At 40.0% G+C, this 24,147-nt stretch overlaps 1 protein-coding gene across 6 annotated transcripts in view; it reads left to right on the forward strand.

Annotated features, from left to right (window-relative positions):
- Positions 1-24,147, forward strand: part of LOC105019097 (sperm acrosome membrane-associated protein 6) — a 52,830-nt gene that overhangs the window by 14,023 nt on the left and 14,660 nt on the right. The window contains exons 2-11 of one of the 6 annotated variants that reach the window (XM_020041445.2): positions 4,900-4,953; positions 6,331-6,445; positions 9,916-10,002; positions 11,460-11,531; positions 11,841-11,864; positions 12,456-12,533; positions 14,784-14,887; positions 14,979-15,135; positions 15,288-15,471; positions 20,646-21,142. In XM_020041445.2, coding sequence (XP_019897004.1) covers positions 9,963-10,002; positions 11,460-11,531; positions 11,841-11,864; positions 12,456-12,533; positions 14,784-14,887; positions 14,979-15,135; positions 15,288-15,471; positions 20,646-20,751 — 765 coding nt within the window. In that variant the 5' untranslated portion in view covers positions 4,900-4,953; positions 6,331-6,445; positions 9,916-9,962 and the 3' untranslated portion in view covers positions 20,752-21,142. Of the gene's footprint in view, positions 1-4,899; positions 4,954-6,330; positions 6,446-8,824; positions 9,816-9,915; positions 10,003-11,459; positions 11,532-11,840; positions 11,865-12,455; positions 12,534-14,783; positions 14,888-14,978; positions 15,136-15,287; positions 15,472-20,645; positions 21,143-24,147 lie in introns of those variants that run through there. The other 5 variants (XM_034288985.1, XM_020041446.2, XM_020041443.2 and 2 more) reach the window with 5 other exon arrangements.

Genomic DNA, 24,147 nt, shown 5'->3' on the forward strand with positions numbered 1-24,147 from the left:
ATGTGAGCGCGGGGGGGGGGGGGGGGGGGGTTGTAGATGAAGAGGACCATGAGGACAAGGAAAATTCCACCTGGCAACATTTTAATGGTTCCGCCAGCATATAGCCATGGTAACCCTGGCATCATCTGATTGGCTAAGAGAGTTCTCATAATAAATGTGTCTTCCCTCTGTCTGTCTACACACCAGCCTCCACAGAGAGGGAGTTTTTAGTTCACAGAACGTAAACCGTTCCTTATTTTTTGTTGTTTGCTGAAGTCATCTGAGAACTCCCTGCACCCATTTACACAGACCTTGCAGTAGCCTTCCCAAACACTCTTCTGCACGTACACAAAGACAGAGTTATTTTAGATGGCAGGGTAGACACAAACAATATATCTCACAGCTACTGTAGCACAACTACAGTCTCACAGGATAATTTCATGATCATTTCAACTACTGTGCTCAACTGTCTCAGCCAGGGCACCAGGGAGGATTTGACTGTCTTTGCAAGCCTAGTTCCTTTAGAGCAGGTCAATGTGCTCCCCATTCAAACTTGAATCAGCAAATGTGGTTCAGCTGTAGCTCCTGATGAACACAAGGTAACAATAATAAACATAATCTCAAATAATTTTTTTTGTGTACTTTTAAAAAATGCCAGCAAACGTTAATAACTACATAAACTACAATTAGGCTTAAAGTTGTGATGACAACAGCAAATACAAATAGCGTAGGACAGCATTTATGGTATTTTATTACATTTCAATAATGTGTTTATAATGAAAACTACCAGAAGAGGATATGCATTATACACATGGTGTACAATGATAGTATGCAATAATGCATTTAAAACCACCAACGGGTCAGAACAGATATTTCACTCTATTGCACATTGGTCTTGTTAGAATGCTTCTGAGAGAGTGGATCTGAGGGAGGTAGAAGGAAGAGCCAGGTCAGTCTCCACAAGAGGGCAATAGTGCCTCAGAAATAAATGTGCGGTGGTGGTTGGTTATTGGGTTCACGGTTTTTGCCTGACATTTTCCTGTGTGTGTGTGTGTGTGTGTGTGTGTGTATGGGTGTGTGGTTTTCAGTCCCTCTAAAGATAGTAAAACAGACCACATGTGGTAAAAGGTCATTTAGGGAGTAGGGGTCATGGTTAGGACTAGGTTTGGTGTTAAGGTTTTTGAGGAAACTGGTCTGGATTAATTAATTAATGTTAGGTGTTAGGGAAAGTAGGATTTTGAATGGGAATCAGGATTGGGTTTCTTGAAAGGGCTGTGCATCCTAACATGTGTCTGTTCTTTAAACTCCTCTAATTGTAGGAGTATTGTGATAATGGGGCAATCCCCAAAATGGGACATTGAATCTTTTTTATTGGAAATATTTGCCTGAGTCACATTGTGCACTACTCTATTATCATTACCGAAGAGACAAATGTACTACTACACTGAACAGACAGAGAGACCCCTGAGCTGTTGGCGAAGACGTCGCAGAGGGACTGCTACTCCAGAATGTGCGCCGCGGCGTGAGGTAGTTGGTTGTATGGTTTCGCATAATAAATAGCCCGGAGATAACTGTACAACCTTCTAGCTTTCCCCGCAGCGTTAACACAACCTACAATAACCCCTGACCGAGTCACAACCCCAGCCCAAACACTGGTAAGTATTGGGCCTGTGTATTGGACTTCCAGAAGAAGACAACACACTCATGGTCGTTTGGGTCACATCCAAGATATGCAGACCATATAACCGAACAGTGCATTAAGAACCGGTTTCTTTATGTGAACCATGTGAGATGAAGTGCTGAGATGAGTTGGATTAAATGGAATGCAAGACGTTCCTGTCGGGTCTCATTTACATCCACTGGTATCAGTCCATTTTAACAGCATGTGTCTAGGACCCAGGGTACTGTGTCAGGGAACTACATGTCCAGGCTTTAGGGAGGTAGGGAACACAGTCTTATCACATATCACTACTGAGGCTCTGGAAGTGGTAATGTGTGCACTTCCAGCCCACTTACTGTAGGCTACCACTTCTTGATGGCCAAATTAGATACTGTCACAGAGCTTTCCCTCTGTGAATGTGCCTCTTAAAGTCTTTAACTAGACCTAACACCTTTTACCAGACCTTAAGATCTAATATCATAGGCCTGTATGCCCCTGCATCATTACACCTCTTTCTCTCACTCCCTTATTTTGTAGCAGTAACATCAGTCTGGTTATGAACACAAGACAATTTTGCTATTATTCTGCAGTGTCTTTTTGTCTTCTCTGGCTTTGTGGTCTGGATCATTGATGCCCTGAAATTTGCCCAATCCTCTAAAACAGAGAATCCACTAACGCCTGTTCTTCCTACATGATGGCATCATTAGTCCAGTCTCTTCTATCCTTCTTCAACTGGGTTCTTTGTTTTCGTATACGAGAAGCACATCATATCACGTAGCTATTTAGCTGGGTGTCAGGCATAAACATTCATTCGATGTAACATTAACAATGCTCTCTGCTCAAATCACATGTGCTGTGTTTTATCCCTGGGGTTGGTGGTCACGGTCAGATAAATATACCAGTTGCTTGTGACTGTGAACAGCCAAACGCTCACAACTCCCCCTCCCTGCTAACTCAACCACCTCCCCCCTGTCTTGGCTAGTGGCTGAGGCAGTAGGCATCCGCATTGCGTTGAGGCTCATCTCTCCTCTTCTCCTACAAGGGGCGCAGGGGGGTTATATCACAATTCTGCTGATTCGGCACCGTCAAACACGACTCGTCTTTGTACCCCGTCCAGCCTTCTCCTGTCGCCGTCCCAGACAGATGTCAAACGTGTATGTCGAGGACAGGTTGAGGACGTGTTGAGATTTCTCTACGTTTTTGTCTCTGTAATTTGTCCCTTCATTTATATTTTTTTGTTGGCCAAGGACAGCGTTTTGGGATTTCTTTCTCTGTTCTTATATCTCAAAAGAAGTTCCAACCATTATTATGATATCATTGATCAGATTACTGGAGAAGTTGTCCAGTTGGCTGATCAGAGGGCAGACAATTCTGTTAGCCATCACACACACAAACACTCAGCTGTAAAGGAATCTGTGTGAACTACACTATATGACATGAATTCGAACACATGAAGTGCAGCATGCCAGACTGTTGGAGCAGCACAAACATGACGTCACACCTTCTGGAACACTCCCGGTGCTTTGTCTGACAGTGGAGTGGCGCGCTGCGGAGCACAGCCATGGCCAGATGCACCTGTCTAGAACAGCCTGTCTGTGTGCGTGTGTGTGTGTGTGTGTGTGTGTATGTGTGTACAAAGCCTCGGCAGCATATCCAGAGAGCGGTTCTTGCGTTTCAAGTGCAAATGGCTACCAGCATGGAGAGGATGGCTCAGACACCGAGACAGAGACGGTTGGCTGGTTCAGCCAGACGAGCAGCCATGAGCTTGAAAGGAAATGTACTGCTTTAAAGTATTCCCTTCAAATGTATTCTAACCTACTTTCAGAAAAGGACTGAGATGTGTTTTGGCAAAAAATTCTATGGTGTCTGTACTGTCATGTTTTCTAGAAAACTCTAAATGGTTAAGGTTGTCCTCCATTATAAAGAGCAATATTGGAATGTTAAAGGGGTTCCCATGAAGTTCTGTATTAGAAGCCTTCTGCTTTGATTCTTTTATGGGGGCTGTTTTTCGAGCAAATATGCCTGCAGTCCTTAAACCCTACCTGTTGGTGGTTCATTGGTTAAATGCAGTTTAAAACACAGCTACTGATGGGGCAAAATATCCATACAGTTCTATGTGAGATGTTCTTTTTAAGGAGTAAGCACATGGATGCAAACAAAGCCACTGTCACATGCACATACACACATAGATATTATTTAGAAACTCCTGGCCGCGCCCTCAAAAACATGCACATTATTGATGGTCTTTAACTTATAACAAGGTTAGAGAACTTCATGACAAATCATGATACATACATCAGATGTTTCATTCTGTCATCTCAGAACAGACAAGCAATTTTTTTAAAAATCTGTTTCAGGTCCGCATTCCCCTCAGAGGAACTCTGATTATATTATACAATAAACACATATGTACAAATGAGGTAACAGGATGTTCTCTCTGAGGAGCTGAAAGCAACATATCTCCCGGCAGACTGCCATAAGTCTGGCATCTGCCTTTGACTACTACCATCCATTAATGCTTGTCTTTATGGAGATAATGAACTAGACTACATATTTTACTCTAATGGTTTGTGTATTTTGCCTGAGTTGGACATCTTATCTGGGTGGTTGATTTGGTGTTTTGCTTGTCATACAAGCCAGTGTTTATTGTACTATAGAGCAGTATTATGAATCTAGCCACACATGTAATGGATGGATGATTGGTTTAAATGGAGTCAGCCATGAAATCAAGATTGCAGGTTCTTCTGCACTCCTTGGCTTTGTGTACCATCCCTGCTCAAGCTCCATTCTCTCTGCTTCCTAGCCTTTCCGCCACCCTCCATGCTCCCCATCTTACACATACACTTATTTCCTTTTTCACACACACACACACACACACACACACCATCACAGACGGCAAAGAGGGGGCTGGGCGGGTTAGTGGAAACATGATGCTCAAAAAACGTGAGAAAGAAAGAGAGAGGGAGATGGAGGGTAGAGAGTGAGCAAAAAGGAGAGAGAGGGAAAGAGAGGCTCAAAGAGAGCCAGAGAGAATGAGATTGAGAATGGGGACAGGGCATGCAAAAGTGGGAGGGATGCTCGAAGCAGGGAGAGGAGACTGAAGAGTGAGACCATGAAAGCAAGAAGCAAAAGCGAAAATACATACTTTGTGTGTGTGTGTGTTTGCTCATGTGTGTAAGAAATTTTTTGCATATACGTGCACGTGAATGTGTCAGCTTGTGTGTGTTTGAATGTGTTTGTTCATGTTCCCGTTGATGCAGATTGATGGAGAGAAGACAGTGGCTTTGGTGGCTCTGCTGTGCTGCCGGGGGGAGGTAGGTAGAGCAGAGCACATGCAGGATAATAGAATCAATACTATTGTCTGAGCCGTACCTGCCACCGGGCTCTCTGTCTGGCCCCAGTAGCCAGTGAGCCATCAGACCCAGCCGCCGTAGAGCAGAGACAGACAGAGGAACCGGGAGAGAGGAAGAGAAAAGGGTGAAGGATACGAAAGTGCATGCTTCTTTTTTGATTTGCTTTCAAATTTCTGTTTAATGAAGCCGTCGTTTTTAAAAACAGGCTAAGTTAAATTCCTTTGTGTTTTCAATCCTTTGTGTTCAATTTAGTGGTTTGGCAGCCGAGATGCACTGGAACTTTGGACAGAGGAAGATACGTTCTAGTTCAGTCTATGCGAATGTATTCATGTTTATATGCATGTCTGTACGTGTGTGGCTGAGTTCTCTCTGTGTGTGTGTGTGTGTGTGTGTGTGTGTGAGAGAAATGAGAGAGTACTGTCTTCATGTCTATGACACTATATCTGGTGTAGGTAATAATGTATCTTCTATCGTGTTTGTTCACCATATTCTAGGTTTTCTGGTTTTCTGCATTTCTCTGTCATTCCTCTTTCTCTCACATTAATAATATTCCACTATGCATTTAGAAGGAAAAGGGTTTTGGCAATTCATATAAAAATAATATTTTTTTAGTAAGGGGACTGATGGAAAAGGAAATGTTTTTCGGCAGACATGTCTTTGCAATGTATCACTATTTGGCTTATGTCCGCACCTGCGTACAGACCAAAAGCAATATTGAGTTTAAGATTGCGGTTTTGCTGTAAAAACAAGACAATGTAATTAAGTTGCACTGAATAGATAAAAAGGTGCACTTGAATACAGTACTTAATTATTTGGTGCGTGAAGTTGTGATTAAACATATCCAAATATTTCTAAATGTATTTTCCTCTCAAATTTTTATAAAGACTGGCCCCCCTAATTAACATTCATTAACATTTATCAATTTCTGGTCAGAAATCAACTGACACCTAAATGGCTGAAACTTAACTGGACTGTCTCTTTAAATGATTGACTGTATTTTTCTCTTATTGTAAATTATTTTCAGAGATTCTGTATTAGTCAGTCAGACTGTCTACCTACAGGTGGCACTGTTCAGCAATGTTCTTACAATAGGACTATTGGACTGGACAAATAGGGTTGGTTTCACAGACATGGATTAAGCCTAGTCTAGGACTAATAAATCAAGTTCTTTGAGCATTTTTTTTTGTCCTAGACAAAGCTTAATTCGTGTCTTTGAAACCGGCCCATGGTTAAACAGTCAAGTAGACATGCCTCAGTAACTACAAAACATCATGACTGTATTTGAGGGTTTAACTGTAACTGAGAATCACAGAATGTCATTCCTTCCTCCCCATGTAGAGTCTGACATTTTGGAGACATTGCGTTCAGTTCCTAGGATGGATCTGGAAGATTCTCTCTTCAACTTTTAACATCCTCCTTTATTCCGCACCAACATTAAGCACTGTCTCCCCCGGTAAGTTAGAGCACAGCTTTAAACCAGCAGACTAACAAAGGCAGCATCTACCTGGTAGTTAAAACAGTGAGACAGAAGCTCAACCACTAAGCGGTTAAAGAGAGAAATAGGATATTTGCGCTTTAAGTCTTAGACTGCAGATTTAGCCATTATTGGCATTGGAGGTGGTTGTCTGTCCAGCATAGTAGTGTTGAATAGTAGCACAGCAGATCCCCACAATCAGGCTGGAGATTGTCTTCAAGTGTTACATAGCAGGTGCTTATGTGTAGAATATTGCAGGGAAAGTTGATAGATTGAAACTATTTTCTTCTGAGTGACACTGCTCAGTGGACTTGGATGTTATTTAGAATATATTACATTTCACAGAATATTTTAGGTTAGTACAGTAGGTATGTATATTGTGAATCAGTATATATATTTAGTATGTATATATATTATGTTGCATGATAGGTACATATGTAGAGGGTGCAATCACAAGAACATATTACTGTCAATACAAGAGTCTCCATGTATGTGTAGTAGTTATTACTCAGAATTGGCCTCTTTGGAGAAAGTACATGCATTATGTTACATGTTTTCTTATTTATTAGATGTGTTGCGTTTCTGCATCAAACCCGTACAGGAACCGGTCTGTTGCCGCAGAACCGAAAATGTCACATGACGTCATAGATTTTCCTCTTAAAAGACGTTTTCCCAACTGAGCTCGTTTGGCAAAGTGAAACACCTGCAAAGTTACTGTTCCAAGCATGCCCCTCTGTCCCTGAGACCCTTAACCTGTGAGGTCATAGCAGGTCACAGGTGAGGTCCTCGGGAACAGGGCTGCATTCATGTCCTTCATTTTGGAGGAAAAGAAGAGTTGCTGTAGGAGATGTTTTTTTAACACGTCAGTGACCTCTACTATTTCCCATATATTTTGTCCCAGTATGAATAATGACATGGAGAGGATTTTATCATTCAACTGTTTAAAGGTGTTCAAAGTTTCTTCCATACACCTGTATACAGCAAAGCAAAGTGATGGCATAGTGCTTGATTTACAGATTATCAAGTGCATGCGTATGTTATAGTGCCCTATCCAATCCACAAATCTCTACTCAATGTTGTTGTACCACTTTTACCCATCTAAAGTGGGATTCTGTTTTACCAGCAAATACCTGTGGAAAGGATGTCTGTCTGTACTCTAACTGCTGGAGTGACCTCAGGGGGCCAACCCTATTGGCTGACTTTGTGTTTAACCCATCACGGGAACCAATCAAAAGACAGTCAAGGGTTGTGACCCTGTCAGTTATCATCTTTGAAGACAAGGATCAAATAAAGTATGCACACCCTTTTAGTCTTTTTTAAGCAGTATATAAGTCTGTATTAATAAAGGCAGAGCAATGTGAATGGTATGAGAGCCGGGTTGAACGTGTGAAGAAAGCATGTTTTTAGCTATGTTTGGCATCTGAATGTGAAGGACTCCAGAGGTGTACATGTTATCAGTGTCTAATTGAAGAATACACCTCGGTTCCAACATTGCTGTTGCTTTCGTTTTCTCTGTCTATCTCTCTCCAGGCTTCTGCGGAATAATTGAAGTATTAAAGCACTGAAGCACTAGAAGTACAATTTCCACAGCATGATCCAAGAGCCGCAAAGCCATTAGCAGACATTTGACATATCACAGACTATCATCTTCGTAATGTCTACACATGAAGCCATCCAGAATTATTGCCATGCTGGCCTCTTAGACACTAAATATTAATGAAGAGCATTTTCATTCTTAAATGTATATAAACACAGAATGAACGTTTTGCTTCTGTACAATGAATCAAAGTGTCTACACAAAAAGAGCAATGCACATACACACACATTCAATCTCTCAGTCTTTCTCTATTTTTTCTTTCTCATTGGGTACATAATACAGAACAATGCACATACACATATTCTCTTCATGCTCTTGCCTTTCTCTCTTTCACACACACACACGCACACACACACACACACACACACATTGGTGACTGTCCCTCCCCAGCTGGGAAGCCAGCGCAGCTGACTGACTGGCTGTCTGACTCTGGCAATCCTGAAGCAGACTCTTGGCCAATATTGATTAGCTTGTCTGCGTGGAGACAGATGAATGCATTAGTACCCAGCTCACCCTGTCACTGGAAATATATTGGTGTATTAGGAACCCTGTCTGGTTACCAAGGAGACACACCGAGAGGAATTGGGGGAGCAGGGCTGGAGGGGGAGCGGGGCTGGAGGGGGAGCGGGACTGGAGGGGGAGCGGGGCTGGAGGGGGAGTGGGGCTGGAGGGGGAAGGTATATGGAATGCCATGAGGCGGTAGGCTTGATTAGTACTCTCTTTTCTTGTCCTCTTCTCTCTGCTCTGTCTCATCATCTCTCTTCCTTTCTGTCCCTCTTTCTGCCTCTTTTTTAAATCTCTTTCCCTCTCCCTGTGTGCATAAATCTCGTTAATTAGGGATTGGCACTTTTTTCCATCACTCACTATCCCATTGATTTTAGTGTCCTCTGCTGCTCAGAGTTTATCCCTCGTTTTCACTTAGCTTTAATTTTCCTGTCAGTTTCCTTCCAGACAAACTTCTACTCTGTATTGTTACACTTTTGTAAGCATTTTTCATTCTCTCTTTATCTACCCCTACCTAGTTTTCCCTTTCTCCCTTCTTCCCCGCCTCCTCTTGTTCCTCTCTCACTCCACCCCTCTGCTCTGCAGTAAAACTGGTGCATTGTGGTAGCAGAGAGAGAGGGCCAGTGACAATGGAATGGAGAGAAAAGGTGGAGAAACCGACACATGCAAAAGAAAGCTCTGCTGCTCCAGTTTAGTTAATTAGTATACCCATTAGCTATTGCACATGAAATACTCTCCCTTGTTATACCCAGTGATGAAGTGGGAGAGCATTAAACTGTCATTGTCAGATATAAGTGGTGTGGTTTTACATTATATACAGTACATTTCCATCTCAGTTGACATTGTCTAAGAACCATGGGACTAAAACATAGCATTTCATCCGCTGTGCAACCCAAATGGAATACTGGAATATCTATATCACAGTGAGAAGCTTTATGACATCATACTGCACATGGATATTTAACATCACAACATTCCAGTCAGTTTTAAAACCACAACCAAACGTTCACCCATAACGGCACATCATCCTGAAGATGTGGAAAGGGGTTTTGTGGGTTCTGTATGCTAGCACAATGTTCACGTCGTCTTCTAGCTGCTATCAGTGCTACGTGGAGGTTGGAGACAGTATGCGCCTGTGCTGGGGACACATCCTCACAGAGTACAACATTAGAAATGTAGACTCATGCTTTAAAAAACTACAGAAGATATTTGACAATGAGCCAAAAGTGATTGAGGCTGGGCGAGTTGGTGAGAAAAGAGATCATGCTTTATATAGGTCCAGTAGTTCGGCTCCCCAAAATGGAAATTCAAATGTGATGATAGGAACTTGGTTTCGTGTGTTTCTCAGGGAAAGGCTATGACCAGAAGTTGAAGGAGATCCTAAATGCTGAGATCATGCCAATCGTTGAGGAGTTTGACAAAAACCAGAATAATGGTAAAACCTTTGTCCACATCACTCCCATATAATTTTGCCTTCCACATGTTGACGACTGTATATGCTTTCCTGCAACTGATGTTGAGAGTTATATTATTGCCGTGGATTTTGTTGCCAAAATGCTGTATCACTGTCAGTCTACATACATTGTACATTAACTCAGATGACATAATGGCTTGCTGTAAGAAGCAGGTGAACATTCATTCAGGTATTTTTTTATTTAATGTTAGAATGGGTAAAAGTAGTGAAATAGGAGTAGCAGCCAAGCCAGTTCCTATATCTCCAAAATCTCCCAAGGCCATGGTCTATATATTGTACTAATATGGACCCTGCCAGAAAGGGTTGAGATACATGAGGTACTGCAATGTGGACTAAGGGAATACGTAATATATCATACGTAAATTAGTTTCGTAAGATATGTTACATTAATTTACATTACAATGTGCTACCAAGAGTATATTATATACCTAAATATGTTACTAATTTGCCAAAACGTTACATGTGTAACGAATCCCATTACATGTCATATGTTTCGAACGCTACTAAAACATATCATGATATGCTACAAATTCAATTTAAGATTAGGTTAGTGAGATAATGTAAGGTTAGTGTAAGATTAAGTAAAGTTACTGACATAATGGCTCTGGGATGCAAAAGGAAAAGCCATATCTCAGACTGGCCAATAAAAAGAAAAGATTAAGAGGGGCAAAAGAACAGACACTGGAAGATAGACTGACGAGTTTCAGAATAAAGTTAGTTTTTTGTTTCTGGCCATTTTGAGCCTGTAATTGAACCCCCAATTGCTAATGCTCCAGATACTCAACTAGTATAAAGAAGGCCTGTTTTATTGCTTCTTTAATCAGCACAACATGCTAACTTAATTGCAAAAAGTTTGTTTAATAATCACATGATCACCTTCTAAAATTATTAACTTGGATTAGCAAACATAATGTGTCACTGGAACACAGGAGTGATGGTTTACTGATATTGGGCCTCTGTATGCCTATGTTGATATTCCAATAAAAAGCAGCTATTTCCAGCTACAATAGTCATTTTTAACATTAACAATGTCTACGCTGTATTTCTATGCTGTATTAATCAACATTTGATGTTATTCTACAGGACACAAAATTAGCTTTTCTTTCAAAAACAAGGACATTTGTAAGTGACCCCAAACCTTTGAATGGTAGTGTATCTGAATGCCTCCCAAGTCCATATTGCTTTGTTGAGAACATACAGTACTTTTTTACTGATTAACAGTATTACAATGTATTATTGTATTACACTTTCCAAAGTCCTTTCATGGATCCCTTGCCCAAACATGAAAACTGTTGTTGGTTCTAAACATAATTTGTACGTGTAGATGTGGCCATGGAGTTTAAGCACCTCTAAACTAGACTTTATCAAACTAACACACACAAAATGGGGATTGTTCTCTTCTTCCTTCTATCCATCAGACACAGTATATGACGAGAGGTTACAAACAGCTGCAGACAATTTCATTGCGGCTGCCTCCAAACTGCCTAGAGGTGAGACATTCCCCTCCTCTCCCCTTTATTTCCCCCTGTACAATGCATCAAACCATATTGTATAACCATACTTCTGTAATATATTTGTAATGTGTTGTACATCAGAGTACTGTTTTAATTCTCAAGCCTGTTATCTACGATCTAGATTCTAATAACTGTCCGAAACAAACTGTGTGATTCTAAGTAACCTCTGAGTGGTGCTTTTATATTTAATGATATTCTTATTTTATACGGAATCATGTCAATTGAAAAAGGACAACTTGTGTTCCTCTTTCTTTCATTCCTGTTTTTGGTCTTTTTTAAATCCAGCTTCTGGATGTTTCCCTCCATGTGGTGAGTGATTGTTTTCACATCCATTGTTCCTTCCGGCATCACCTTCTTCTTAAACCTCATATACTCTGAAACAAATATTTGCAATCACATGCTCAGTCTCAACAAGAGATTCCAACTACAGTAAATAAATGAATGCATGCATGTTGTGAACATGCTTTTGTACCAGCATTATTATAGGTATCGTAGTTACAGTATAATAAAACCAACATGGTATACAATTATATTAAAGGGATGGTTCAGGTCCCTCTAACCTACTTTCCCAGGTTAACATGGTTGTGTGGACCTTTATATCTCTGCTCACAGTATTGACAGTGTTAAATGTTATTTCTGGAAGAAATGCAGATCATCCAATATTTTACATTTCTAATCATTGTCCTAACACAAGCAATTTCACTAGAGTGATCAGTTTAAATTAAGGGAACACAAAATTGGGATCCATCAGTTCATCTAACTCCCAGATGTAGATTAACAACCAACTTCACAAAATCCCTAAGAATCCCTTTAACAGATTTCATTTAATATCTAATATGCTAGTGAATTTATTGAAAAAGTGTGTACTATGTGTTCCATTTCCTCTCATTGGTTCTTTAGGCTTTCAAGCATCTGGCTATGTCTACAACTGCATCACTTGCCAGTATGATTCCTGTGAGTTCCCACTGGACTGTCCAGGTAAGTAACAAACAACAAAACATGCATCAACCATTCACACTAACTTTAAATTAACTGTCATGGGTTTCTGCTCTGAATTACTTCAATTATGACTTCCTTCAGATTGACATCATCTAAATATTTAAAGGTAGTTCTGTGTGGGAATGGTCATTACTGATGCGCAGAACAGCTCATATAATGGTATTATCCGTGAGGCAAGTAGGTTAAAGGTCATAAAATAATTTGGTGTTGAAGGGCAGGTGGGTTGCAGGCAGGTGTTAAATGACTCTGCTAGACCTAATAATTTTATTTCTAACAATCTGTTATTTCTGAGAGAGCTAGGCAAAAGTATGCCTGTTAGAGTATAATATATTTCAGCTGCCAGCCCTTCTCTGTCAATCAGTGTGGACAGCTTGATCTAAAAACTTGATTAACCTGTCAGGAATCTGTGATTAAAGTTTGTAAATGATTTATTTGTTGATCATTAAGACAATATGAATGAATCAAAATAACTCCTCATTGGTAATCTTCATATGCAGATGAAATGCTGCATCTTTTAGGTGTCAAGTAATCGTTTTATTGTGAAATTGACACTCAAAACCCAGAAATTGGAGTCGACGCTAGTAGTCGAGCGACAAGGAGTCTGGTAATCTAAATAACTGAAGTCAACTCTCCACCACTAACTTAAAGGAGCACTTCACCCTGGGGTGAGTTTAGGGTGGCGTCCATCATGAGAGATGTTTCACATTAATTGGCCAGAAGGAGCAAGGAATGTTTTTTGGGGGCCAAAACCCCCGCACGAAGATTCCACAGTGTGGATTGAAGGACGTGCTAGTTCTAAAAAATAAATGTAGTAAGATTCATTTTGCGAAGTCTCCATGTCATACAGATTGCGCCACCAGTCAATTTGTGTGTCGTTGTGGTTGTCATTGATTGATATGATCCATTGAAAGTTTTTCAGTGATGTTCCTATCTAGCAGTTGATAAATGTTCAAGGTATTAAAATGTTTCCTCTCTCTGAAAGGCTTCAACTCCATGCAGAAGAAACTTTCAACAGTCCTTCCTGCTCCCTTCTAATCAACCCGGCAGCTTGGATACTTCTATCTAGCTGCCTGACTTTGCATTATATGCAACATGATGGCGTGTCGTCATGATTTGAAAGATACATTTTTGGAAGTGATCTTACATGGTGGAATGAACTGGAGTGAGCTACTGTACAAGTTGTAGCTTAATATTTAAGATGTTCTTGCCCGATGAAATACATTCAAATATGGATTTAAATATGGATTTACATGTATATAAATAAGTTCATTCTGTTGACTTGTGCCCTGCTTATTGTTAAACTAAGAGTAGCTATGGGAAATTAATTGTTACTGCTTGTAAATGTGTGTTAATGTTATTGTTTGGAATGTTATGGGCTATATCATAGAGGTTTGTCGTATTGTGACACAATGGCATGTGGGTAATATGTAGTTATCCTGATGCAACTAGGATTTGTCCGTAAATCCGACGCTCAATTCAATGCATGTAATTCTGTTTGCCGGACCTTTTCGTAGTTATTCTGACTAAACTAGGAATTCGTCCACTTGATTATAGGGGCCTACGATGTTATTTAATGCATTTATTTATTAGTATTTATTCACACTTACTAAGAAGCACATTCTTTTCTTTGTCATTCTTTAAGCATATCCAAGTGAGGATGAATGACTTAGAGCACAGTACATGTACGCTATTATAGTAACCTTCATACGGAACTTCTATTTTTCAAACACTACATGCCACGTAAACAAGAGGATTAATGTGCTTTGGTCGGGGTCGAGGGAAAATGTGTAAAGAGCTGGGATCAAGGGTTTCCCTCAGGACCGCACCAGCAGTGCCCCCTCCAGGTCCACGCTATGTTACAAAATGTGTTGACTTATGCATTCACGTATTGAGGCATAGGTAAGCATTTGTATGCATATGGGACGCAGAGCTTAAGAGATTGTGCTGGTATAGATGCCGGATAATACCCTACTTGTCTCCAAAATAACTAGTTACCTAGTTAAACTAGGTAATAAATTCAGAGTGGATTTAAAAATGAAATCACAGCTATGCCCCTTCACTGGATCTCCTGTAAGGTGCCAGTTAAGATGTCCCAGACTGCCACTGTCTGCTGCCCTATGATGGCAGCTTCACCATCAGGTGTGGCCCAAGCATTTCTCTCCTTGATTTGGATTTCAGTATGTGTGCCTGTGTACTTGTGTGCATGTTTGGGCGTTACGGTGTCTACAGTCAAGGAACTCACAGTCATAGAGAACAACCGGACACGGATGAGGTGTGACGTTCCCTTTCCTCTGCCTTATGAGATTGAGGTGGTCTGGAGGTTTGCAGAAGAGGTGAGTGACAGTGAGCTGTAAGGGAGACATAGTTCCTATACTAAAGGGTATAATGGACTTGCCTTGAGATATTATTCCAATAATCTTGCAGATCAAGACCCAGCAGATGGATCAGTTTGAGGAGGTGACCTCAGGGACAGACAGGATGTACTCTATCCCCTCAGCTGGTCTGCAGCACCAAGGTACATACCAGTGTGAGATCTACTCAGACCGGCGCTCCTTGGTCAGACTCTACTACTACCTCAGAGGTAAAGACAGTGTTGTGGACAGACATGCATTTAAGATCAGTCTCATGTAATGGTGACTTGTTGACCTCTCACCCCGACATTTTTGTATAACACGCCATCTTCATCTCTCCCCCTATCCTTTCCCCCTTCCCCAATTCCTCATTCTAACCCAGTCATCCCTCAGGTGGTGGGGGGCCATATTGAGCTACAGGAGATATTTGACCTGTCTCTGCTTCCAGGGGGAAGGATTATCCCCAAGCCTGCTGGAATGTCCCTCGCGCTCCTCCGCCTCCCCTCTCCTCCTCTCCTCACTGCCTGTCTGACCTCCCTGCTGATGCTACTCTTCATTTCTCTTGGGTAATGGAACAGGGCTGTATTGTACCATTACTGTATATGCAGTCTGCACTGCTCTCATCCACAGCTCAACAGTTAGTTATACAGTGAACATACACAAACATGTAGATACCCTTGGCAGTAGTGGAATCCCTGCCTCCCGTGGAGATGGAGATATTCTACAGTATATTAAGTAAATTAAATACATTTAAGTAAAATGTAATGTTTAACCAGCCTCTTCAGGCCTTCATGCTTTACTAAAACCATGTTGCTTTGATGACATTGAATTGCTCTTCTTAAGTGCTGCTAATCAACAATGTTTGAATCTGAATGTAAAATGAGATTAATGTGTTACACCTCATACATCTTAGTCTCTAGATTTCATATAGAGTCTTACATGGATCAGTGATGAACATGTTTTTAAATGAAAAACAACTAGTAATACAAGTTAGTAATACAAAATTACATCACATAAAAATGTAATGGCATACCTCAGAGTATTATGTATCATATTGCAACATTTTATTTACCAAGAATGACATTTATACATTTTAATTATGAACAGAATACTATTTTCAGTAAGGATTTTCAAATAATTTGATAAAAGTTTGATCTCAACAAACATGTACAGTACTGCACAGAAAAAAAAGAATGTCACAACAATTATCACACATTTAGTTTTTTCTAGTGACACTGGCTTATGTTCTCTATATTTTTCACCCAAAACGTCAGACTGAAGAGTGAAAACAGCAGGTGTGAAACAACACTTGTGTGAAACAACACATGATTGTTGAAACTGTTCACATAAGTACACCAGCAGCTTTCAAAATGCCTCAGACACATCACCTAAAACAACACCTTTTACTACCGTAGGCCTATTGTCAGAAACCATTTCTCTCTTTTATTTAAAGTCTATAGCCAAAACCAATGTTAGTCCTGTGCAAGACACCATGTGTTGTGTCTAAGAACAACTCTTGGCTGTGGTATACTGGCCATATACCATACCCCCTTATTGCCTTATTGCTAAATTGAATGTAGCCTATTTCTCTTGCATGTCACAAGTGACTCCTGACCTAGTCAATACATTACACACAACAAGCACTCACAATAAACCATAAGAAACAGTATAGCCTACTAGCCTAGAACTAGAAAATGACAATACACAGTTCACACAAGGCTCAGCTAGGCTCAATTCATACTAGGATCAGCAGAAAAATTGGATATTGTAAATGCTACCTTAAAGGTGAGGGGATTTGGGATACTGTGTGTGAAGACCAGACAGGGTGCCCATGCTGACCCCTGTCCACTGCCGAAAGGGCCTACAATGGACATGTAAGCATCAGATCTGGAACATGGAGCAATGGAAGAAGGTGGCCTGGTCTAATGAATCAAGTTTTCTATTACACCACGTAGATGGCTGGGTGCATGTGCGTTGCTTACCTGGAGAACACATGGCACCAGGATGCACTATGGGAAGAAAGCAAGCTGGCGGGGGAATGTGATGCTTTGGGCAATTTTCTGTTGGGAAACCATGGGTCCCACCATTCATGTGGATGTTACTTTGACACGTACCACCTAACTAAGCGTTGTTGCAGACCATGTGCACCCTTTCATGGCAACGGTATTCCCTGATGGCATTGGCCTCTTTCAGCAGGATAATGCGCTGTGCCACAAAGCAAAAATGGTTCAGGAATGGTTTGAGGAACACAACAATGAGTTCAAGGTGTTGACTTGGCCTCCAAATTCCCCAGATTTCAATCCAATTGAGTATCTGTGAGATGTGCTGGACAAACATATTCGATCCATGTAGGCCCCACCTCGCAACTTACAAGGATCTGCTGCTAACGTCTTGGTGCCAGATACCACAGCACACCTTCAGAGGTCTAGTGCAGTCCATGCCTCGACAGGTCAGGGCTGTTTTGGTGGCAAAAGGGGGACCTACACAATATTAGGCAGGTGGTCATAAAGTTAAGGCTGATTGGTGTATGTGTGTAATATCTGATAAAAGCCCTTGATAAAAGCCCTTGTTAATGTATAAAGAAATAAGCTCTTCGGTTGTTGATATAGCAGTTGATTACTTCTGGTTTTATTTTGTACATGTATGGGAACAACCATCAAGTTCAAAGACCAAGTCAAATTAGTGTCATGACAATTGTTCTGATTTTACATTACATTAGTTTACATTCCCTCCCAACTGTATAGATGACGACATCAGTACTTGCAGAATGTACATACAAGGAATAGTTGTTGGTATGATGTAGCTTAGGGAATGCAAGGTTTGCACACGTAGATCCAGGAGACATAAGAAATCACAGAATGTCGGTTGCACAGAGAACTTGGTGAAAGCTCACACACCCCCTGCTGCTATTAAGATGTTCCCCCAAAAGGGAGACTTCTTCTAGTGGTTTCTGCTAGGCCCAAGGCCTAGTCTAAAACACATACCGGCGTGCTCAAAAGTTTGCATACCCTTGGAGAATTGGTAATATATGTACCATTTGTAAACATACGTGAGCAGGCAAAACACGTCTTATATTTCTTACGGGATTCACATTCAACTGTACGTCATAACAGAATGGCACAATCATAAAACAAAACATGGCAGCAGAGAAAAAAATTAACTGACCCCTGTTCAATTCTTCTGGAGTTTTGGCTGAAATCCTTCTTTGTCTACCTTACCTTGGCTATCAAGAGATCCCCTAATTTTCCACTTCTTAATAAGTGATTGAACCACACTGACTGGCATTTGCAAGGCTTTGGACATCTTTTCATAACCTTTTCCATCTTCATAAAGTTCCATCACCTTTGTTACTCAGGTCTTTTGACAGTTCTTTTCTGTTCCCCATAGCTCAGTATCTAGCCTGCTCAGTACATCCACGTGAGAGATAACAAACTCATTGACTATTTATACACAGACACTAATTGCAATTTAAAAAGCCACAGGTGTGGGAAATTCCCCTTTAATTGCCATTTACACCAGTGTGATTCACCTTGTGTGTTTGTAACAAGGCCAAACATTCAAAGGGATGTAAACTTTAGATCAGGGCCATTTGGGTGATTTCGGTTATCATTATAATTTAAAAAGGACCCAAACAACTGTGATAATAAATGGCTTCTTATGATCACTAATCGTTTTGCATGATCAGTCATATTTTCAAAATGAATGTCAAAATGTCACAACTTCTGCCAGGGTATGCAAACGTATGAGTAGAACTGTATATGGAGACTAGAAGCCTTTTACTCACCCGGCATTCCATTCATTACAATGTGCCTGGATTCAGAGAAGGGAATGACATTGACCATGGAAGACATAGCTATTGTGATTCGTAGTACATCAGGTTAAACCGAATAACAGGAACTCTGAAGGACTAATCAAAGTACTGAAATAAATGTTCGTTCAAAAAAAGAAAAAAAAGTCCACAATATAATATATGAGTTTATAAATCTTTAGTTTTAGTACAGATGCAAAAACCATATGAGGCCCAATCAGAAGTATCATAATTAGATTACGCCTATATGCTTGATTCACACCAAACGAGAGCAGTTTAATAAAATACTACTGAAAGATTCAAATGGACGGCATAAGATCAGTGTTTAACCAAATTATATCATAATCCACAACTCAGTTTTCCTTCAAAGAACAGAAAAATATATATATAAAAATATGGCTTGTCAGCATTGATGCCCTGTTGCACGTCTGTCCTCCAGAGATCCTACTGATAGTGGAGAATAGAATTATACAGTGCCACTGTTGAAGCAGAATGATGAGGACTTGAAGATTCCTGTTCAAGTTTGAAAATACATATTTGGGACAGGTGTCCGACCCTCATGTAGCATAACGTTTGTATAAGTTGCTGCTGCTATGTTCATGTTAAAAAGTAGGCTTAGTTATATTGGAAAATATAAATTCTGGTCTTTATAGATCTATTGGAAAATATAAATTTTTGTATTTATTTTGAAAGTTTCTTGCAAACATGATTTCATTTGGTATTTTAATAGTAATTGCTGTTTGCTCTAATGATTCAACTCTACCATTGTATGACCTTACAAAGCAGCTCCATTTTCTTACTGTTAGGTACGCCTCACTATGGAAACAGGTGACGGCGCAAATGAGTCAAAGGGGAATAGTCTTCTGTCTGGTAAAAAGTATTTGCCCCCCTGTCTGCATTGTTGGACATTCATCACATTTAATTTGATCAGAACTGTTTGTTTGTTGCAGTAACATAAAAAATACACCGAAATTGTGTGCTTCATTTGGTTGGTGTGTTAGGTAATGAATCAAACAATCTTCAGGAGTGAGAAAGCTATTACCACTCTAGTTAATTTAACCTAATGAAAGGGATTATTAAGGTCAGCTAAGGTAAGATATCATGACTCTACCATAAGGAAGACACTGGCAAAATGTGTATTTATGGCTGAGTAGGAAGGTGGAAGATAACTGCTCTTCAGGATGATTTTTTACATTTCTGGAACAATGTGATGAGTCAATATGTAACTTTTTGGGTAACATGGGCCCAGTAATGTCTGGCAAAAACCAAACACTGCATTAAACATTTAAGAAACTAATACCAACAGTCAAGAATGGTGGTGGCCGTACTGTGGTTTGGGGATGAAAGCTTGACACCATTGAAGGAACCATGAAATGTGCCTTCTACAGATATTTCTACAGGGGAATCTACAGGGGAATATGTCCATGTGCTGAAGCTGAATCGCAGCTGGGTCTTACAGAAAGACAAATAAAATAGTCTACATCAAAATGTATGTGGGCTGATCAAACAATTGGACCTGATGTCACATATTTGTTTGGTATAGACCATTGTAGGAATTAATATTTACACAGTGATGCAGCTCCAGAGAACTTAAAACCAATGGCTTAATTTTACAGTTTATTGGGGGGGTTTAATTTTTTTTTGCCATTTTGCATTTGGATCTTAGGTGTGAACAGATACTCTAAATTTCAAAATGGCAATTCTGAGCCCTATCTCCAAATGTTTCCATGATTCATAATGAATACTTACTTAGGCTAATAAATAACATAAAGCTGACAAATATTATTTACTGTTCATTCTACATTTGTACACTATGTAAAACACAAAAATGTGTATGTGACATCATTGACTCAAACAGTATAATAGAGATGCCTTACACTTCTGCCTTACAGGATAATGTCATACACCTCTCTGTATATCTGATTGTTGCAGATTTCTTTACTGGTGGTCAATAAATAAAGAGATGAGGGATGTGGAGCTAGCTGAAGAAGAGCAAGATTCTAGGTGCACAGTGAGGGAGATATATCTACTGCAATAAAAACAGTCTGATTATGCTCATCCTTTCCCTTCTCTGTGATGATATTGGAAGCAATTGGTCTTTTACTGCTATCACCACTAGATGGCAATACATGTATGTTTAACGCCATGCTTTGCTAGTTGTATGATTTAAAGTGTATGCACAGAAAAACAACATTCGAACTAAGGCAGGTGTAATTAATATCCCCAAAGTATGAAAAATGTATATCATTACTGTGTCTTTAGAGCCATATCTGAAAATCCAATCACATTACTTGAGTAGGAATCACTGAGTTTTGATTTTGGATGTCAGGATGTCTCATTTTAATACATCCAATGATATGCATTTAATACAGTTAGGTCCAGAAATATTTGGAGGCTAACACAAGTTTTTAAATTTTGGCTCTGTAAGCCAAAATGTGGATTTGAAATGAAACAACGAGACGCAATTGAAGTGCAGTCTATCAGCTTTAAGTCAAGGGGTTGAACAAAAATATTGTATAATTTTTTTTGGAATTGCAGCCATTTTCATACACAGTCCTCTTATTTCAGGGGCTCAAAGGTAAATTAACACAATCATAAAGAAAATGTAAATTTCTTACCTCCTGAGACCCTGTGTCCACATATGAGGACACGTTTTACGCTTCCTTCACAATGAACTTAATTCTGCTTAACTTAAACCTATTGTCCTTATTAGAGGACAGTTGTCTGCGCCATGATTAGATATTATACTTATCAGGTCCTACTAATCCCAAATACCTAAGATAAATAAAAAATGCATACATTATCAAAGCTCAGGACTTAGGAGGTTAATACTTTGGCAAGAATCCTTTGCAGGTAATGACGGCCTGAAGTCTGAAATGTATGGACATCACCAAAAGCATGGGTTTCCTCCTTTGTGATGCTTTCCCAGACCTTTACTGCAGCTGTCTTCAGTTATTTGTTTGTGGGTTTTCTGCCTCGTTTTGTCTTCAGCAAGTGAAATGCATGCTCAATCGGGTTGAGATCAGGTGATTGACTCAGCCATTCTAGAATATTCCACTTCTTTGCCTTAAAAAACTTCTAAAGTGAAGTGCTGTCCAATCAACTGTGCTGAATTTGGCAGAATCTGAGCAGACAATATGTCCCTACAATTATCAGAATTCATCCGGCTGCTTCTGTCACATCATCAATAAACACTTGTAACCCAGTGCCACTGGAAGCCGTGCATGTCCATACCATCACACTGCCTCCACTTTGTTTTACAGATGACGTGTTATGCTTCGGATCATGAGCTGTTCCAAGCCTTCTCCAAAACTTTTTTCCCCCATCATTCTGGTACAGTTTAACCTTAGTTCCTTCTGTCCAAAGAATGCTGTTCCAGAAATGGTCTGGCTTTTTTACATGTTTTTTGGCATCCTAATCTGGCCTTCCTATTCTTGAGGCTTATGAATGGTTTGCACCTTCTGGTGAACCCTCTGTATCTGCCCTTCGTGAAGTCTTCTCTTTATGGTAGACTTGGATAATGACATGTCTACCTCCTGGAGAGTGTTCTTCACTTGGCTGGATGTTGTGAAGGGGTTTTTCTTTACCATTGAAAGGATCCTACAATCTTCCACCACTGTTTTCTTCCGTGGCCTTTTTGTGTTGCAGAGCACACCAGCGTGTTCTTTTTGCCAGCCACGAAGAACAAATGTAATTTACTGAGTGAGTAAGTGAATGACTGACTGAATACCCCTTGTTAAATAGCACAGTGATTAACGACGCGGACTACCGAACATGAGGCTAGCCACAGTCAAAAAAGATTATAGACAAAAACTTACTACAATCTTCAGTATCCACAATCTTATAATAAGCCTAAAATAAAACAGTTTATGGTTATACTTCGACCATTTCTTGTGGATTTTTGAAGTACACATCCATGCATGCATTTTTGGGGTAATATAGGCTAGATCAAAACCCCTTTGGCAGTAAAAGAGTAGGGTTTCCACAATTCTCTCATCTCTTCGCTTGACGAAAAAGTCAGTTGTCATTTATATTGATAGTTATTGTATGAATTTCAAAGAAAAACCAACATTGTTGTGCCATGAAATGAAATAGCTTTGGTTGCGTAAAGTTCACCTTCAGTCTCGATAGAAATTGCTCAATACTTTTGACTATTCCAAGTAATAAGTTAGTAGATACTAGTGAGCCTATTACTGGATAATAAGCTATTAAAATGGCCAGTGGCAAAAGCCATACAGTTCATATATGCTATTTGTGGAGCAGGGACGCCGACAGGAATGACAGGGCCCAGGACAGAATTTATCATTTAAGACCCAAACCACGGGCCAAAAAATGTATTAACAATAATTATATTACTGTCCAAAAAACAGGTCATAAACGTTTTATTGTTTAATGTATAATTCATAACTAGGCCACATTCAAATCCCTTTGTTTTCAACACAGGTAATTCATTATGTCACATCTTTTCAATTCATAACCTACTCAGTCCCAATCAGCCATTACTTAACTTCTACACATATTTAGACGTTTTCTTTTAGATTTGTCCTTCCATTACTGTGGTCCTAGTTTTGGTTGCATGGTGGCAATGTTTTTGCCAGATAGCTACAGTACTGTAGTTAGACCAGAGGTTACCCTGATATGTAATACCTGATATGAAAATGGGGTCGAGGGAGAATGTTTTAAAATTGACTCTCATAGCCTCAATGGTTGGAGTCGCAATAATTTTTAGATATCGAAATGGGTTCGTCAGCCAAAAAAGTTTGGGAACCCCTGAGTTAGACAAATGCATTGGTTAAATCTGAAAAAATGTAAAGCTGCACTATATTGGATTTTTCTGTAAAAAAAATCAATTAAACACCCGTCAGAAAGTGGTTCCCCAGCAATGCCCGATAGAGAATCAAGTACTGAATAAAAATATGAAAAATGGAATTACCTGTACCAAAATAAGCGCTAACCCGGAGTTCGATGTGAGGACAGCAACATACATCAAGTCTTATCGTGGGCCGGATGTACTAGGCTTGCCTGGTTCCTTTTCTGGTTTCTCAGAATGTACCAAACTGTTGATTTGGCCACTCCTAATGTTCCTGCTATCTCTCTGATGGATTTCCTTTTGCAGCCTAAGGGTGGCCTGTTTCACTTGCATTGAGAGCTCCTTTGACCGTATGTTGTGGGTTCACAGCAACAGCTTTCAAATGCAAATGCCACACCTGGAATCAACTCCAGACCTTTTACCAACTAAATTGAAGAAAAAATGACACCTGTCCATGAAACAGCTTTTGAGTCAATCGTCCAAATACTTTTGGACCCTTGAAAAAGAGGGGTCCACATATTAAAGAGCTGTAATTCCTAATTCCTTCCTCCAATTTGGATGTGAATACCCATAAATTAAAGCTGGGATACTGCACTTTAAGCCCATATTCCTTATTTAACTGTA

Source organism: Esox lucius, chromosome 20 (assembly GCF_011004845.1).
Source record: "Esox lucius isolate fEsoLuc1 chromosome 20, fEsoLuc1.pri, whole genome shotgun sequence".
NCBI lineage: Eukaryota > Metazoa > Chordata > Actinopteri > Esociformes > Esocidae > Esox > Esox lucius.